Source organism: Schistocerca piceifrons, chromosome X (genome assembly GCF_021461385.2).
Source record: "Schistocerca piceifrons isolate TAMUIC-IGC-003096 chromosome X, iqSchPice1.1, whole genome shotgun sequence".
NCBI lineage: Eukaryota > Metazoa > Arthropoda > Insecta > Orthoptera > Acrididae > Schistocerca > Schistocerca piceifrons.
In genome coordinates, this window is record NC_060149.1 from 287295934 (window position 1) to 287315112 (window position 19179).

The following is a 19179-nucleotide window of genomic DNA, read 5'->3' on the forward strand; positions in this document are numbered from 1 at the left end:
CGACACTCTGTAGAGAATGTTAGGTTACAACAGCTGTATGTGAACGAGTGTTATCCTGTTAGAAAACACCCCCTGGAATACTGTTCATGAATTGCAGTACAACGTGTCGAATCACATGATTGATGTACTAATTTGCACTCAGAGTGCGTGGAATAACCAAGAGAGTGTTCCTCTTGTCGTACGAAATTACACCACAGACCATAACTGCAGGTGTAGGTCCAGTGTCTAGCACACAGCAGGTTAGTTGCAGACCTTCAATTGGCCGCCTTCTAACCAACACACGGACGTCACTGGCACTGAGGCAGGACCATCTTTCATCAGAAAATACAACAGACCTCCACCCTGCCCACTAGTGAGGTCTCGCTTGACACAACCAAAGTCGCAAATGATGATGGTTTGGGGTCAGTGGAATGTACGCTACAGAACGTCTGGCGAGGAGTTGTCCTTGAAGTAACCGATTTGTAACAGTTCATTGTGTCACTATGGTGCCAACTGCTGCTCCAATTGCTGCCGTAGATAGTGCTGTACTTGGGCCACTACAGGCCGGTATGGAGTACCCCCTAAAATCCTAACTCGTTATTAGTGTAACTGTAAAACTTCGTTTTTAAATTTGTAAAAAATAATCCAACTGTAATTTGTCAAATGGATTTCAGAAAGGAAAACTGGGAATGATTACTTACTTGTTCAGAGTTATCTCGAGGCAAAACTCGAAACTAAAATAGAAGCGCATTCTTTTGGCGGTAAACGCTTGGTTGCGTGCTTCCAGCGTCACGCTGTGCCATTGTTTTAATTGAGCCTGTTTCGTTTGATACAGTGTGTGAAGCGTGTGTGTGTGTGTGTGTGTGTGTGTGTGTGTGTGTGTGTGTGTGTGTGTACAAATAACTGGTTAAATAGTGTCTAAAGAGAAACTTCAAATGATAACAGGGACGTTGAAGAGAACAGTGCTAGCTGTGACCAACCAGGCCGTTCGAAAAGAACGATCATCTCAAAGAACAAAGATTTTGAGGAGGAACTTAAGAATATAGGAGGTAATTCAATCATTCCTTCTGGTCAAGTAAGTTCGTTGAATCTAGATTATCCAGAATGCTAGTCGGAGTCTCAGTAGAATCACTTTAAAACTGAAAACAGCTGGCTAGTAATAAAAAACAAATACCTTGGTTGTTCTTACTGTAATGAAGCTAGCAGGCATGGTTTGGTACCACAGCAAGGATCAGTATTAAAATCAGCTAAAGAGTGGGTTGATGGGAAGTTACTTATTTTGGAAATATTAAAGAAATGCAGAAGAATAGAGTAAGAAAGAAAATCCATGAAATAAAAAATCAATGAGTCACAGAAGTGTAGAACAGGCTAAGGCTAGTGCTGAGAGCAAGCCTTTAGAAAGAGGCGCAGATAAAATGTCAGTTAATCGCTGCTAGACCACAAGTAGGCTGTTTAGGGCAGCATACAAAGAGGCAAAGCTTGGAAGACCATTCACTGATTTTACACTAAACATTCAAGTCCAGAAACAAAATGGTTTGGATATGGGAAGAGTCTTACGTTCTAAGTTCAATTGTACCAACATTACTGATCATATATCTACAGAAATGAGGAAGAAAATAACTAATCACCTTCTAAAAAATAATATCAAAATAAGTGTTATGATAGAAGAGTCTTCTACTTGCAGTAATTTAATAGTACGCGTGTTGTGTTTGAGATGTGCCGTATCAGAAAACACTGTAGTTCATTCAGTTTTTGGGATCTCACTTAACTTAAAGTCACGAAATACAGTTCAGTCAAGGATGGCATTTTGAAAAATCTAAGTTCTTATGGTTTTTCTCATTCTTACCTTAAAGATGACTTTGTTGGATTTGCAAGCGATAGGGTCTCGATAACGTTAGGAAAGAGAAATGGATTTGCTATAACGTTACGGAACATGATTTCTCACTTCATTGTTCGGCACTGTGCTAACCACAGACTCGGAACAACTGTACATGACACGAGAGAGAAGGTTGATAGTCGTACTCATTTTAATTTTTCTTTGATAAACTGTATTCCGTCTGTAGCATGTCCCCTAAAAATTAAGCAGAGGTTAGAGAAAGTTTAGCAGATCTTGGCGAAAAACTGAATAAAACTGGGAAAATATTTACTGTAAGATGGGTTGCCTCAAGTGCTAGAAGTGTGAAATCTGTTTGGAATAGCTGTAGATTTCTTGCCAAACATTTCATAGAAGCTGCTGTTGATAAATACAAGGATTCCAGATAAAGATCTAAATATGCAGGCCTTAGCAAAACTTTGACTTCATCTGAATTTCTTATAAATTCAGCAGTCATGTACGATACTCTAATTGTACCCTCAGATCTATCTTTGCTTCTTCACAGAAAAGATATGACAATTATCGAAACTTAAAAGACTTCTCATGCTGAGGACGCAACTAAAGCAGCTGAAAACGAAGTCTTTAAACATATTGAATTACACAACAACCATACAGTGGTTCAAATAAACAGTGGCCAGTTTTAACGAAGTCTTGCTGAAAATCTCAAATACAGACTTGTTATTAATCCCAGCTGTGCGTCCCATATAGATTCTCAGACCAAGCAAAGCAGCACAGAAATTGAAAGGAAGCAGAGGACTAAAGTTTTGTTCAGAGATCTTGCGCTTCTAGTGACAAAGCACTGACCGCAAGATATTGACATAATTTGTAAAGATAGGAGCATCTCTAATGTATGTGAGGTTTTCCGACTTCAAGACAAGAGTAATTACATTCAGGCATTCAGGGAATATGTGGACACGAACATGAAACCTAAGGACCTTGATCAATTACGAGGTGCATTCAAGTTCTAAGGCCTCCGATTTTTTTTCTCCGGACTGGAAAGAGATAGAAACATGCGCATTGTTTTGAAATGAGGCCGCATTCATTGTCAATACGTCCCAGAGGTAGCAGCACCATACGGCAGATGGAATTTTACCGCCAGCGGCGAGAATGAGAACTGTTTTAAATACATAAAATGGCGACGTTTTCCTTACTTGAACAGCGTGCAATCATTCGTTTTCTGAATTTGCGTGGTGTGAAACCAATTGAAAGTCATCGACAGTTGAAGGAGACATGTGGTGATGGAGTTATGGATGTGTTGAAAGTGCGTTCGTGGGTGTGACAGTTTAATGAAGGCAGAACATCATGTGACAACAAACCGAAACAACCTCGGGCTCGCACAAGCCAGTATGACGACATGATCGAGAAAGTGGAGAGAATTGTTTTGGGGGATCGCCGAATGACTGTTGAACAGATCGCCTCCAGAGTTGGCATTTCTGTGGGTTCTGTGCACACAATCCTGCATGACGACCTGAAAATGCGAAAAGTGTCATCCAGGTGGGTGCCACGAATGCTGACGGACGACCACATGGCTGCCCGTGTGGCATGTTGCCAAGCAATGTTGACGCGCAACGACAGCATGAATGGGACTTTCTTTTCGTCGGTTGTGACAATAGATGAGACGTGGATGCCATTTTTCAATCCAGAAACAAAGCGCCAGTCAGCTCAATGGAAGCACACAGATTCACTGCCACCAAAAAAATTTCGGGTAACCGCCAGTGCTGAAAAAATGATGGTGTACATGTTCTGGGACAGCGAGGGCGTAATCCTTACCCATTGCGTTCCAAAGGGCACTACGGTAACAGGTGCATCCTACGAAAATGTTTTGAAGAACAAATTCCTTCCTGCACTGCAACAAAAACGTCCGGGACAGGCTGCACGTGTGCTGTTTCACCAAGACAACGCACCCGCACATCGAGCTAACGTTTCGCAACAGTTTCTTCGTGATAACAACTTTGAAGTGATTCCTCATGCTCCCTACTCACCTGACCTGGCTCCTAGTGACTTTTGGCTTTTTCCAACAATGAAAGACACTCTCCGTGGCCGCACATTCACCATCCGTGCTGCTATTGCCTCAGCGATTTTCCAGTGGTCAAAACAGACTCCTAAAGAAGTCTTCGCCGCTGCCATGGAATCATGGCGTCAGCGTTGTGAAAAATGTGTACGTCTGCAGGGCGATTACGTCGAGAAGTAACGCCAGTTTCATCGATTTCGGGTGAGTAGTTAATTAGAAAAACAATCGGAGGCCTTAGAACTTGAATGTACCTCGTACTACAAATATTTGATTCAATTCCAATTTCCACATCTGAATCTGAAAGATCATGTGGTGCTATGAATGACATTCACACTAAACAAAGAGAGAGTTTGTTGGTAGAACGATCTGGAAGATCAATTTTCCTAAGAAGTATTGAGCCACCATTGGAAAAATTTAATCCAGAAATTTATGTGCAGTCTTGGCTCAGATCAAGAAGAAGATCAGCTGAAGAAACAATGTGCTGAAGATGTGACCTGCTCAACGAAGTCCGCTACGAGTCCATCTGGTTAAATTTAGGATAAATGTTTTACAAATGAGACAAGTATGAGTCCTTCAGGGATTTTAGGTGAGACCCGCCTAATTTTTTTTCCATCTCTAGCACTGCCTAGATGCTGTACAGTGCTCCAGAGCCATATGCGGAACACAATGGTCCTCCCTCTCGATGGTGCAACATGACCATCCAGAGCCCACTCTTCTAGCAACCATACATTTTCGTGACAACCTCTGACAGCAATCATGTACAGTAGCTACATTCCTGCAAAGTCTTTCTGCAGTGTCACAGAAGGAATATCCAGCTTCTTGAAGCCCTATTATACGACCTCGGTCAAACTCAGTGAGGTGTTGATAATGGTGTCATCGTCACCTTAAAGGCATTCTTGACTAACATCAACACAACACGTCCAATCTCAAAGGTAACTAACGCTCACGACCTTTATAGCGTGTATTTAAAGCAAACCTGATTTGCATCCTCATAGTGGCGCTACTAGCCCCACTTTTATACGACTGGTGCGAAATTTGAATGACATTATCTTTTAGGTTTAGAAACGCTCTTACCAACTTTCGTTTCCGTCGCACAAGTCCTTCTTGGTGTTACGATTTTTTTCCGTCACTGTCTGAAATCGTAAAAATATACGGATGCAGTGTAAAGAAGTATTATTTCAGAATCGAAAAGTGATGCACATGGATTGTATATTGACGCAGCTATTGGTGAAATCACGAGAAGTTTGCTGATCACAGATACGATAAATTTTATCTACATGACTTAGATTAGCACCCAGCACTACTGCTCGTATTTGTCTCTTTTTAAACCATTTATCCTAAATTTAACCATATTTCGACTGTTCTCTCCAACAGTATCAGTTGTGTGAAATTTACTGCTTTTGACACATATACAAGCGAATGTTTTGGAGGAGAATGAACGCATGTAGGAAAGACACATTCGAAGATGCAGTCAGCGTAGATACTGTCCATATTTCATTTTCACTGTGTGGAAGGTTATGCCCAGCACTACTGTTTCGCTAGGCTCGTATGATAGCTTCATTTGCCAGCCTGTGACCTCCTGTTCCTGTCCTGTGGTTTCAATGTTTAATATTTTACCTCCATATATTATATCTTTCTAAAGATAATCCATTATACTCTTGCTACAAGTGGACCTGGTCGACTTTGAAGTGAATTTCCTCCGTTAGTATTTGTTTTGGCTAACACCATGCACACACAGAAATATCACATCTACTACTGCAGAGGATGCATAAGAGCTAGACTTAGGACCTAAGCCTAGAATGTGCATATTATTTTTCTCAAAATACACGTCTTAGTTCTATTTACAATGATATCAGAGTCATCTATACACATTACAACTCTCGATGCTATGGTAGCATTATCACTTCCTACCATGTATATGGTTGTTGTGCATGGGCTGTCCTGTCCACTTGGTAGTAGCATCTCACGTTTTTTATAGATATCAGGGGTGATACTTTAATAAATGTAAACCACCAAGTATGCGTTTTAGCTTTACAGATTAGCACTACGTCTACAAACAACCACCTCATCTTCCTGAGGTTTCCACCTCGCAGCTAATCCAAAATAGCATAACTGGATTGCAAGTCCAATCTCGTTTAGAAGGTATGACCACATCACGAAACTGGAATTGTTGTCATGATCTCCACCCAAAGGTTTTTGCTATTAGTATTAAAAATCATCGTCAGCAAAGAGCATTTGTTTTTGGTGGTGGTCATTCTGATCATACTGCTATGCTAAGACACACTTCCAGTGTTGGTCCTACACATTTATGAATACTAAGACAGACAGGAATCTAATCCAGCAGCTTCCTGAGAATTAAAATAAATACTGTTTATCTATGTAGATGTACATGCATTTCCTGTATTCAGAGTTGATAATGGTTTATAAAACTATTCTCTGTATGTCTATAATTTTTAATTATCTAACCTGGAAATCGATTAGTGAACTACCAGACAGCGATGCTGACAGTTCTACTGTGGACTACCTTTTGGTAGATGAATGCCTATTCGTTGTCAGCAAATCAGTGTGGTATACTGTTCCCACCCATAAGTTTTTTGTTAGTGCTGAGAATATGAGAAAATTTTAGAGATATTAAACAGCTAAACGTCTCTACAGGATTGAAAGTCTTGCTGGAAAAGATATGGAGCAAATTATAACTTCCTTATACGTAAAGGAGGCAATGTGCGAAGCAGGCTGAGACCACTGTCTATTAAAAGCTTCGTATATGTAGTCCTAAAGCCACTCTGCAGTTTGTCTGCTGGGAGGTAACACGAGCTTATATGTTGATCATGATGTCTTTTCCCGTTATGATTCCTAAAATTAGAATTCATTGATGTTATATTTTAGTTGGATGTGCACAACATATGGTGGACGACTGTAGTTTAAATCGAATGTTCAGTAATGGCAGGACGAACTGCTATACCTTGATGCTCTACTTAAAAAAAGGTAACAAGGACCGATAATGGGTTACAAAAGTATGTACTGTATGCCTATAGTTTTAATTTTTTAACGTCAAAATTTATTACACAAACAGTGATACTGACAAGGGTTTTTTAGATGATCTAATGGTGTAATTCAGTGTTACACTGCTGGATCACTGAAAACAGCCACAGTACTACTTCCAACATAACTAATCGTGGGAAAATGCGTTATTTTGCACTAGCAGATATGGGTGGCTGAAACACGGCCTTCCCAGATGTGTTACTAACCTAGTGACCTATGCGAAAATGTGTTACAGTTCCACCATGCAGCGTTAGTATCAGTATGGCGTTGTACACAAACAGCTACGATTACCCATCGAATCTATACCTATTCATCACATACATAACATGTTTAGAATTTTTGTGGTGTGTTACAACAAATAATGCGATTTGCTCTCAGTCTGAGACACTTACCAAGTTGGATTAATAGTTGTGGCTGTAATTATCGTGAGAAGTAGATTGTAGCTCTATCATAGAAGCATATTTTCTGCCATTTGAGTGCTTACTTATGTACATTTGTAAATGAATATTAGGTAAACACTCATGCACAGATTCATCATGTTTTTTAATGCTTGTCTGAAATCTGGGCCGCTTATTGCTCATAAGAGAGTCATGCGATCATTGCAGCTCTTCTTTTTTTGTTTTAGAACACACACACATACTTCACATTTAGTACATTGTAGCACCCATGAAAAACTGAAGTTGGTAGAAAAACGTCTACCTATATGAGTCCTAATTTCTCTTATCTTACACAAGATGTGTGCTGACTATGAATGTCAGTCCTCAATAGTGCTTTCATGAAAATAGCGTTGTCCAGCTTGAGTTCACATGATACTAGTATGTTGAGTGAACCTACCAGTGACAAGTCCAACATTATGTTATTGTTTTTTGGATAAAGCCTGTACTAATTAAGTAAGGAGAGGTTGTCTACCCTATGGCATGATACTTTACGCTGGAGATATTGGTCACATCTCTAGGTGCATATTTTATGGAGCTGTGCTATTTCTTATACATGCAGTATCTTTGCTTGAAAGAGTCATTATTTTGCTGTGACATCATTATCATTTCTAACAGCACCCTCATTTTAAAACATAAACTATAACAGCACGTGACTTATCACTGTACTGGTGTCTTAGTAGTGGATATCTATCATGGTGTGATATTTCTTATGCATGCATTATCTCTGGTTGGAAATCCATAAAACTTCAATGCTTATAGAATTTGCTGTGGTGTTATCTATCATGGTGTGGTATTTCTAACACACACATTATCTTTGGTTGGAAATCAGTAACACTGTGTTGTTTGTAGAATTTGCTATGGTGTCATTGTGTCATGATGTCATTATTTCTACACACACACACACACACACACACACACACACACACACACACACACACACACACACACACACACACACACACACTATTAATGTAGTGATGGCTTAGCAATGATAAATAATTTGGATACTTTTGGATGAGCATGCTTCATTGTGATTGGCTGAGAGCACCATGACATTGATGCAACACGATGTTGACATGACATCAAGAGCAGTGGGACATAACTCGTGTAATTGGATAAAATACATAAAATTTTGGAATAATATGCAAAATTGTGGATTAATGTGAGCACTTATATATCTACCTGGGTGTGGTCTCTACTGGTGCCTTGAATGACAAAAATCATGTAATATTAACTTTAATTTGTTATTAACAAGTAGGTCTCGAGTGACATGACTTAATGCAATTACAATAACAATTTGTTGCTAACGAATAGACACAGCTTGATCCTCTCTCTATGCTGTACAGCTCCAACGTGAAGCCACTCCCACAAGTGCCCCAGTATAACAGATGAGGGAGGAGAGGGAGGAGGTGTTTGAATCTCGTTGGTCCAGTGGGGGTGGGAAGAGAGGGGTAGGGGAGGGGAGGGCGAAGTGGTTCTTCTTGATGACCTTAAAAGCTTACCAGTAGTAACCTGGAGGGAGATGAGTGCGGGTGACCTCGAATACACGGCACTCAAGTGTGTAAGCTGACACTGGAAGTCCTCATCAGTGACCTTGCGGTAAGTTTGTTATCTTGGCCAGAACTGGTAGTGATAACCCACTGCAGTCACGCAGAATGAATGTTGCATCCAAGGACCCTGTCAGCACCAAAACATTATGAAGAAATACGTCTTAGTCTTACCTTGTGTAATTCGATATATGGAATCTAATGCCATTCAAAACAGCTTCCAGTCGTTTTGGATTGTATAAATACAGGTCCTGTATGGTTTCAAGGGAATCTTATTCCATTATTTCTGCAAAATAGTGGCAAGTTCATGTAACGATCATGAAGGTGCATAGCGATCACGCACCATTCTCTCCAAACCAGACCAAAAAGGCTCAATAATATTGAGATCTCTTGATGGTCCTATGATACGCCGCTGTGATAATGCACGCTACACTGACGCACGAGACCCACTCACAGTTCGCAGAACCTTGCTGTTACCACATTTCACAGATGCTGCCACGCCGACACGTTACGTGAGAACATCCAGTGTAACTTCCAGTACGCTGGCAGCAATATTCACGAACATGCAGCATCGTGTTAAACTGGTACACAGGTGGGGGGAGGTCACTTCCACCAGCTCTTTTAATGTATCTTCATTTCTCAACCATGGAGCTATGTCACATCCAAATTTGGTTCCATATCCTCTTTTATTGAGATCTTTATAACACTTTATCTAGGGTATCCTAATAAAGTAGAATCACACTTTCTACATCTACATCTATACTCCGCAAGCCACCTGACGGTGTGTGGCGGAGGGTACCCTGAGTACCTCTATCGGTTCTCCCTTCTATTCCAGTCTCGTTTTGTTCGTGGAAAGAAGGATTGTCGGTATGCTTCTGTGTGGGCTTGAATCTCTCTGATTTTATCCTCATGGTCTCTTATGATATACGTAGGAGGGAGCAATATACTGCTTGACTCTTCAATGAAGGTATGTTCTCGAAACTTTAACAAAAGCCCGCACCGAGCTACTGAGCGTCTCTCCTGCAGTCTTCCACTGGAGTTTATCTATCATCTCCGTAACGCTTTCGCGATTACTAAATGATCCTGTAACGAAGTGCGCTGCTCTCCGTTGGATCTTCTCTATCTCTTCTATCAACCGTATCTGGTACGGGCCCCACACTGCTGAGCAGTATTCAAGCAGTGGGCGAACAAGCGTACTGTAACCTACTTCCTTTGTTTTCGGATTGCATTTCCTTAGGATTCTTCCAATGAATCTCAGTCTGGCATCTGCTTTACCGACGATCAACTTTATATGATCATTCCATTTGAAATCACTCCTAATGCGTACTCCCAGATAATTTATGGAATTAACTGCTTCCAGTTGCTGACCTGCTATATTGTCGCTAAATGATAAAGGATCTTTCTTTCTATGTATCCGCAGCACACTACACTTGTCTACATTGAGATTCTATTGCCATTCCCTGCACCATGCGTCAATTCGTTGCAGATCCTCCTGCATTTCAGTACAATTTTCCGTTGTTACAACCTCTCGATATACTACAGCATTATCCACAAAAATCCTCAGTGAACTTCTGATGTTATCCACAAGGTCATTTTTATATATTGTGAATAGCAACGGTCCTACGACACTCCCATGCAGCACACCTGAAATCACTCTCACTTCGGAAGACTTCGCTCCATTGACAATGACATGCTGCGTTCTGTTATCTAGGAACTCTTCAATCCAATCACACAATTGGTGTGATAGTCCATATGCTCTTACTTTGTTCATTAAACGACTGTGGGGAACTGTATCGAACGCCTTGCGGAAGTCAAGAAACACGGCATCTACCTGGGAACCCGTGTCTATGGCCCTCTGAGTCTCGTGGACGAATAGCGCGAGATGGGTTTCACACGACCGTCTTTTTCGAAACCCATGCTGATTCCTACGCAGTAGGTTTCTAGTCTCCAAAGAAAGTCATTATACTCGAACATAATACGTGTTCCAAAATTCTACAACTGATCGACGTTAGAGATATAGGTCTATAGTTCTGCACATCTGTTCGACGTCCCTTCTTGAAAACGGGATGACCTGTGCCCTTTTCCAGTCCTTGGAACGCTACGCTCTTCTAGAGACCTACGGTACACCGCTGAAAGAAGGGGGCCAAGTTCCTTCGCGTACTCTGTGTAAAATCGAACTGGTATCCCATCAGGTCCAGCGGCCTTTTCTCTTTTGAACGATTTTAATTGTTTCTCTATCCCTCTGTCGTCTATTTCGATATCTACCATTTTGTCATCTGTACGACAATCTAGAGAAGGAACTACAGTGCTGACTTGACTCAGTCAGCTCTTAAAATTCCTGGGCGCATCTGAAATGTAATTACCTCATAGCTTTAATCTTACATGAAGTAGGCAGCACACGTCAGTTCATTACTGCGATGTAGCCAGTCTACAAAGGAGATCGGTTACAAAAGACCGATGCGACCCATCATGAACACTGGTCAAGTGTGTAGTTCCTATCCCAAAAAGGATAAACAAGGTATACTGAAGAAGTAGATAAAAGAACAGCACAAAAAGTCACGGACTTGTTTGACCCAAGGGAGGGCATGAAAGAGATGTTGAAAAACCTGAACTTGCAGAAGCTTGAAGATAAGTCCCAATTATCGTGCAAAAGCCTACTCACCAACTTTCAAGAAGCAGTATTAAATGAAATATATTGGAATATGTTACAGTCCTTTACGCATCGTTTCCGTAGGAAGCCCAAAGAAAAGATCTAACTTGTTACAGTGCGCACAGAGGCATTTCAGCGGTCAATCTCACCACTCTCCATACACAAACGGAACATAAAGAAATCCTAATATATGCTATGGGAAGTACCTTATGCCATGCACTTCACGGTGTTTTTCAGACTATGGATGTAAATGTAGATTCGCATTTGTTAAAGTGAAAATTCTTGCGTGACCATCCAGATTAGGTTTTCCGTCGTTCCTCTAAATTAGTAAAGGCAGTTGCCAGAATAGTTCCTTTGGAAAGGATAGGGCCTGTTTCCTCCTACGTCATTACTCTAACCGAGCATGTATTCCACCTCAAACCACTCAGTCATCGATGGGAGGCTAAGACAATCTTCTTTCCTATTACAGTTTTTAGTCTTCAGTGAATGAATAACAAACTCAAGAATCGACATATATGTATGCTACGCTCTTGGCCAAATTTATAGGCTAACACGTGGTACGACTTTAGCGATACAATACGATGAATAACGTAATAGAATTTCGCGTTTTGCACTTGCTGACTGCTGGAAAATATATGAGGCATGTATGTGGCAGATGCTGTCACTAAAAATCGATTGTATGTTTGAAGTCAAAAAAACTTTCCTCAGACTTGATGTAACGTTAAACTGTAACTTAATGATTGTCACTTGGCTGAAACTAGTAGTCAGGAAACAAAGCAGTTGATGGTTCCACGGTGTCGCTCTTTAAACCCAGTCAAGCTCCACAGACCAGTCTAGAGAAAATAAATATGAGACACGCAGTATCGTACCACTTGTAACAGCAATAGGCAACTCAAAGCTCTGAAGTATTTTAATACGGCGTTCACCATTCATTGGCGTCATATTACAGAGGTTTTTTTTTACTTTACTTTCTCTTAAATTGATGATAGCTATGATTGTTAACGAAACTTCATCGTCAAATAATAAGCTGCCATCAAAATGTTTAGGATTTTTTCCACTATCTCTGAGAATTCCATTAGCGTTCGGATTCACCAGGAAAATTGATAGAACTGGACTGCAAATCGATCATGGCATTTTCAAAGAAACGTTTCTTGCATAAGAATCTGGATGATCATCTGAATGTGAATCCGTTCCTCTTTCTCTACAACACTCATCACTGGAGGTATTTTTCATCTTGTTATAAAGACATAATGCCTCATCAAATCCCTTTACGATTTGTGAACAGTCACTCAAATCTAAAAAAATCACTTGATTTTTAGACATTTTAAATAAGATCTGCAGAAAAGCCTACTTGGTTGCTTTCTCGATTTTCTAGGGCATGCATATGACAATCGCTTGAAATTTGAACTAATGCTGAAAGGCAAAATAATATAATCAGGAGCAATAGGTTGCAGTAAAGCAAATAAATAACGAGGGCATAGTTATTTCATTTAGAGCGCCTACGAAAGTCAGTGCTGACAGTAACGTTCAATGTGTTAGCGCACCGCTGAAGGAAAGGTCAGTAAGTCAGTCACATCCCCGCCAGGATTCTTAGTGGTAGGTCTTACAAAGACCTGTGAATGATGTGTCAGTTACTAGCCAATCTCGACAGTAGCAAAAATTTATTATGAAGTTTACTATTGGTCTTATATTGTTATGAATAAGTATATAATGAGACTAACAGTGTTGGAGAAATACGATGCTCATCCGTAGCTTACCTTTCAAAGAAAATTGCAAGATGGCTGAAATTGCAAAATCAGTCAACGATAATCCGAATATACCAGTGTGTTTTGCCAATAATTACAGCAATATAACAGAAAATGCTGTAAAAAAGTAACCATTTAAACTACTTTCTATAACTATACAAGAAAAGGAACACTGTCCTACAGTACATGGCATCTGATGTGCCATAATTTGTAATACCGCTAATCCATCTGTGTCAAGAGTCGTCATAATAATCAATAATTGTTTTTGTTTTCATTTCCTTATTTGTGTCATGCACCTTTCAAACTTTCTGTTTTAACTAAAATGTGTGACATGCAATTTTGATCTGTGTGTGCACTATGTGAACAAAATTTGTTAATACAAATATAATCTCTAGTAGGGACCCATCTATATGGGATATTCTTGATAATGTTAACTATGCAAAACATGTAGATTATTTCTTAGTGATATAAATTTTCATTCCTTATTCACTTATATGTATTTGTGCTTAGTAAGATAATTTAAACTGTTGTATCTTATAGCTTTATGTTTTTCTCTATACCTCTTATTTGTATTCTCCTAAGCGAAGTATGTACCACCATCACCATTTTACAATAAATTTTTAATTGGCTTGTCCTACATCACGATGTGCTTTACTGTAAAAAAATTATGATCTACAATACTAATAACAAATAAATAAACTTCACAAACAAGTATTGCAACTGTCAAAGAAATTTAAAAATCTCATGTACTGAAAAGTTAAATAGACAATTTGCATTCCTGCTGTCAATATGTATTCACAAAAGTACATTGGCGGATACAAGGATATGGTATGTTATCTGTTACAACTCCATATAGGCATACATGGCCGAATTTCACACTAGTGAAGTGATATTATTCATAACATACGGCGTAGTGAAATTCTTCCACTGTGCCCTGGACACAGCTTGGGTCGTGGTCAGCACCGTTCTTCTATTTTCTTTTTTTAAATATATTTATAACACGTCACGTCTCAGAATAATTTGTCTTAGCATAGGCCTATATCACAGAGGCAACATGACTTGTTTTTATTTAAATTACTATATTTTTAAAGGAAGTCTAAACATAGAACGGTATTCCAGTCACACCTTTACAAACAAATATACGAAGCACGCAAGCATTCTAACAAAACAAAGGAAGAGTGTCCCAATTTCTTATTGGGATATATTGGTTATTGTCAGGTTTATTCCCAATTTTATTAATAACAACGGTATTGCGAGAATACATATATCGACCTTCGACAGTTCAACTGTAATAATTCGATACCTCGGGTTGTGTATGTCTGTGTAATATTGTCAAAGCGACACGACGCTAAGCGATAAGCACTGATTTAAGAGTGTCGCCACGTCTGCGAAGGATACGATAGAACTATATTTCGCATGCAATTTCCTACGCTTTCAAGATGACTGCTGCCGGTAATGCCGTTACAGCTGCGAGCCTTGATGAAGAGAGGTCAGTTAAGCGTCTTGTATGTCACGTAACTGTATTATTAGAGGGAGTAACTTTGCCAAGTGCAACGCGTACCACGCGAAGTATTCTATTGGCTGGTGCTGATGACGTTGGGCCGCGCACGTTTACGGGTGGGGGTAACAAGTTTGGTGTCTGCTATGAACAGCTGCTGTCAAAGCCAGAAATGTCAACAGAAGGTGTGTGCACTCCAGCGCAGGTGGTTGTGGGGAGTGACGGTTCGTAGCTGCTGTCAGAACTGTGCTAACACAGTTTCAGAATGTTGGACATCGGCAAATGCAAGCAGGAACTGACAAAATATGGACAGCAGCACCTGTTGCGGTTTTGGGAAGAACTGTCTGAAGAGGAGAGAGCAGAGTTACTGCTGGATTTACAAGAAGTCAACGTGGCAGAAGTTACTTCGTATTTCAGAAGAGCTGTGGAGTCCCTCACTGAAGATCAAGCAAAACTGGATGATCGCATGAAGCCTATCCCAGCAGAATTTTATGGTGGTGTCATCAGATCAGAAGCAGAAGACCTAAGATTTTATGAAGATGAAGGTTTGAGGCAGATTTCTGCAGGCAAAGTGGGTGTGTTGCTTCTGGCAGGTGGTCAGGGTACAAGACTTGGAGTATCATATCCTAAAGGTATGTATGATGTTGGCCTACCTTCTCATAAGTCTCTGTATCAGGTTCAGGCAGAAAGAATTCTGAGGCTGCAGGAACTTGCTTGTGAACGAACAGGAGTTTACAATCATATAACATGGTATATCATGACCAGTGAAGCAACTATGTGCCCCACACAGGAATATTTTGCAAACCACAACTATTTTGGTCTTAAAAAAGAAAATATTGTTATGTTTGAGCAGGGGTTACTTCCATGCTTCACATTTGATGGAAAAATAATCATGGATAGAAAGTATAAGCTGTCAAGAGCACCAGATGGGAATGGAGGACTGTATCGAGCTTTGCGGGACCGTAAAGTGCTGGATGATATTGAGAGACGGGGTATTAGTTATCTTCATGCATACAGTGTCGATAACATTTTGGTTAAAGTAGCTGACCCAGTTTTCATTGGTTATTGTATAAGCAAGAATGCAGAGTGTGGAGCAAAAGTAGTAGAAAAATCTTTTCCAGAAGAACCTGTAGGTGTTGTTTGTCAGGTGGATGGCCGGTATCAAGTTGTTGAATACAGTGAAATTACATTAAAAACAGCAGAGCAGAGTGATATTGATGGGAGATTAACATTCAGAGCTGGCAATATTTGTAATCACTTTTTCACAACAGAGTTTCTTCAGAAGATTGCAAATAAGCATGAAAATAATTTGAAGCTACATGTTGCCAGGAAAAAGATCCCTTATGTTGATGCACAAGGTAACATTTGTAAACCAGAGAAACCCAATGGTATAAAAATGGAAAAATTTGTTTTTGACGTCTTTCAGTTTGCGGACAATTTTGTTACATGGGAAGTGAAGCGAAATGAGGAATTCAGTGCCCTTAAAAATGCCGATACTGCTGAAAAAGACACACCCACAACTGCCCGTAATGATCTGTATTCACTTCATTACCAGTATTTGACTAAGGCTGGTGGAAAGATTGTAACAGACAAGGGATCATCTGTGATTTGTGAGATTTCACCATTGTTGACATATGCTGGCGAAGGTCTTGAAGAAATTGTTAGTAATAAGACATTTAAATCGCCAGTTATTTTGTTGCATCCTAGTGAACAAAGCCCAAATGGTAACGTATATGATCAATGATGTTTATATTTGTGCACAATGATTATATTTTGCTGTCAGTTCCTATGCACTTTAAGGTGAAATATATGTTGAAGCCACAGGTTAAACTGTGTGTTCCTGTGTGAATATTGTAGTTATAAAATGCCTATGTGCAATAAAGTGTGCTGGTGGTGGTCAAATTGTGAGGGAGTATGCTAAAATTCCTGTGTGGTAACAGTTCTCTTGATGCTAACTTCAAAGAGTAAATGATAGTGAAAGTAGCTGGTACCACTTTTACAGTGTAGCATATTTGCACAATCATGTCACATCTCATATTAATGTTTAAACAGGAAACATTTCTTTCCTCTTTGACTTTAATAGGAGGCTTTTTTAAGAAAAGAAAAAAAATAGTAATGGGGCCTGAATACATTTGGTGCTGGAATTTATATTCTTAGTTGATAAGCTAGCATACTGAGCTCTGTCTTTATATGTGAGTGAGCAAGTGATATTTGATGTTAGTTCCATCATGTACAGTAAATGCAACAAAATAACTACACACTTTGCCTCATGAAGAGTTACCAGTATTTATTGAGAGATCTGTTGCATAGAGTAACTGATATTCTGAATGCTTTGTTCAAATGACCAAATGCACAATTCTGTTTAAATGTATCATGAAATGTCAGGAATCACTGCCTTACATATGGTACTTTAGCCCATTATACATAGAAGAAAATTGACTTTATGCTTTCATCATTACTTAAACAGTTAAGGTGTTGATATTGTTAAATTCTGTAATTAACTGATTTATCAAACTGTTTTAAATGTACAGTTACTGTTACTCGGGTGTGAATTATGTGGTACACCCATATTAATTTTTTCCAAGCAGTTTTTGCACCTTAAAAATAAATGTGTAGTCGTGCAATCACTGCTTATATGAATAACATATGGCTGTATGTTATGTGCCACTTTAATGAATAACTTTCTTTATTTCAGTATTTGAAACAAACAGAAAAAGACATGTGGAGCTCTGTTTGTGTTTTATTCCCCTGTTTCTGTTAACTGCTTTATGTTCCTCTAACAAAGTTATGTAAACCTTAAAACAAGCATTTAATCATTTAACTTACACTAAAGTTTTGATTATACTAAAACTCTTATAATTATTGCTTTCATTCTGCACAGCAGAAGTTTTTGCATTCCATGTAAATAACAATAATCTAAATATTATGGGTCCAATTTGTTAAACTGCAGAGAAGTTTTGTCTAATGAAATTAAGCACTTACAATTTTGAATATACGAAATTGTATAAACTCTAGATGCTACATCAAAATCCAAGTAGGTGTTCTACTAGACATTCAGGGAACTTCCATTCAGTGAGGATCAGACATGAACATCTGACTACCACAAATTCAGTGTCCAGTTGCACATAATGTGAAAGTGTTATGTAAACTGTTGCTATACTCTATTTTTTTAAAAGAAAGGTGCAGTATTAAAATGTTACTTTATAGACTGGCCAGATTTAATACAATGTATTGATATTTTTTTGTGTGATGTGACACTGTACTTTCTAATTTGGAACTGAAATGACACCAGTATTATGAACTGGCTCAGACCTTAAATCTGGGTTGTGTAGTGATGTAATGTGCAATAACATCTCAGATCTTGCAGGCAGCTTGAGTAGTTAAGAAATATTATTTGTTGCATGGAAGTCCAATATATACTATATTTGTCAGTTTTATGGCAAAATTTTGTGATGGCTGTACAATTGGATTTTTTGTTTAAATGTTTTATTAATTTAATGAAAATGTAATAGCACATGAAGAATGGAATCCAATATTCATAAGTCATTTTTCTTATGACATTTCTAGTGGTTTATTTCTTCATGTCATTTTTTATGGAATGAAATTTTTATTGTCAATTACATATATGTATATATAATGTATGTAACATTTTGTTTTAAGAATACATTTTATTTCACAGCATTTCCATTGCCTATAAATCTGATTCCTTGTGCACCTTACATTTTTCTAATACTTCCCTGAAATGAATTGGTACTTGTCGTAAATTATAGTTACCTTGAGCAATACAGATTTATAGCTTACTGTTACGATAGTAAGATTTCGTTGTTTGTACATACGCAAAAAGGTATAGTAATTTTGCTAATATTTAGAGTAATAATACTTCAGTATCAGTGCTGAAGATCTATTAGTAATTTTTGCTTGTGGAATTATTAGACAGAAATCGTATTTCGCACTTACTGTTGTGGTATGATGACAGCAAAGGTACCTCAGTATAATATCGTGGCTAAGGTATTGCTCAAATTGTTAACAAAATTAATTTTGTTATTTGGCATTTGTTGGAGCTCAGTCTCCCAATAAGTAATTCTTTAAAGAATGTTGGTTTTACAACACAAAAATTGAAACATTTATTTTCACATAGCTATATGAAGGAACTTCCCTGGATGTAGAAATTACTGCTAATTCAACATATTCCACAAGTGACTTACATGTGGCTGTATAAACTTCAAGAGCATAAACATTCCATCCTATAGCAACAAATTATTTATTATCTGCTTGTATATGGATTAGACATGATGAGAACTCTAATTTTCATGTTTTGTTCAAATATACAAACTGAACCATTATTATATCATTCCCTTGTATGTTTACAACTTTTATGCATAGTCCATATAGATGAC

The 19179-nt window shown here is 38.7% G+C and overlaps 1 protein-coding gene across 1 annotated transcript; it reads left to right on the top strand.

The window, feature by feature from the left end:
• Positions 1 to 14929: 14929 nt before the first annotated feature.
• LOC124721397 (UDP-N-acetylhexosamine pyrophosphorylase) lies at positions 14930 to 18465 on the top strand. The gene has a single exon (XM_047246339.1). It carries the CDS (start codon positions 15048 to 15050, stop codon positions 16524 to 16526), a length of 1479 nt encoding a protein of 492 aa, XP_047102295.1. The 5' UTR covers positions 14930 to 15047; the 3' UTR covers positions 16527 to 18465.
• Positions 18466 to 19179: the final 714 nt, after the last annotated feature.

Bases quoted from the DNA above. Each gene is read 5' to 3' on its own strand.
- LOC124721397 (XM_047246339.1), top strand. From the start codon at position 15,048: ATGTTGGACATCGGCAAATGCAAGCAGGAACTGACAAAATATGGACAG.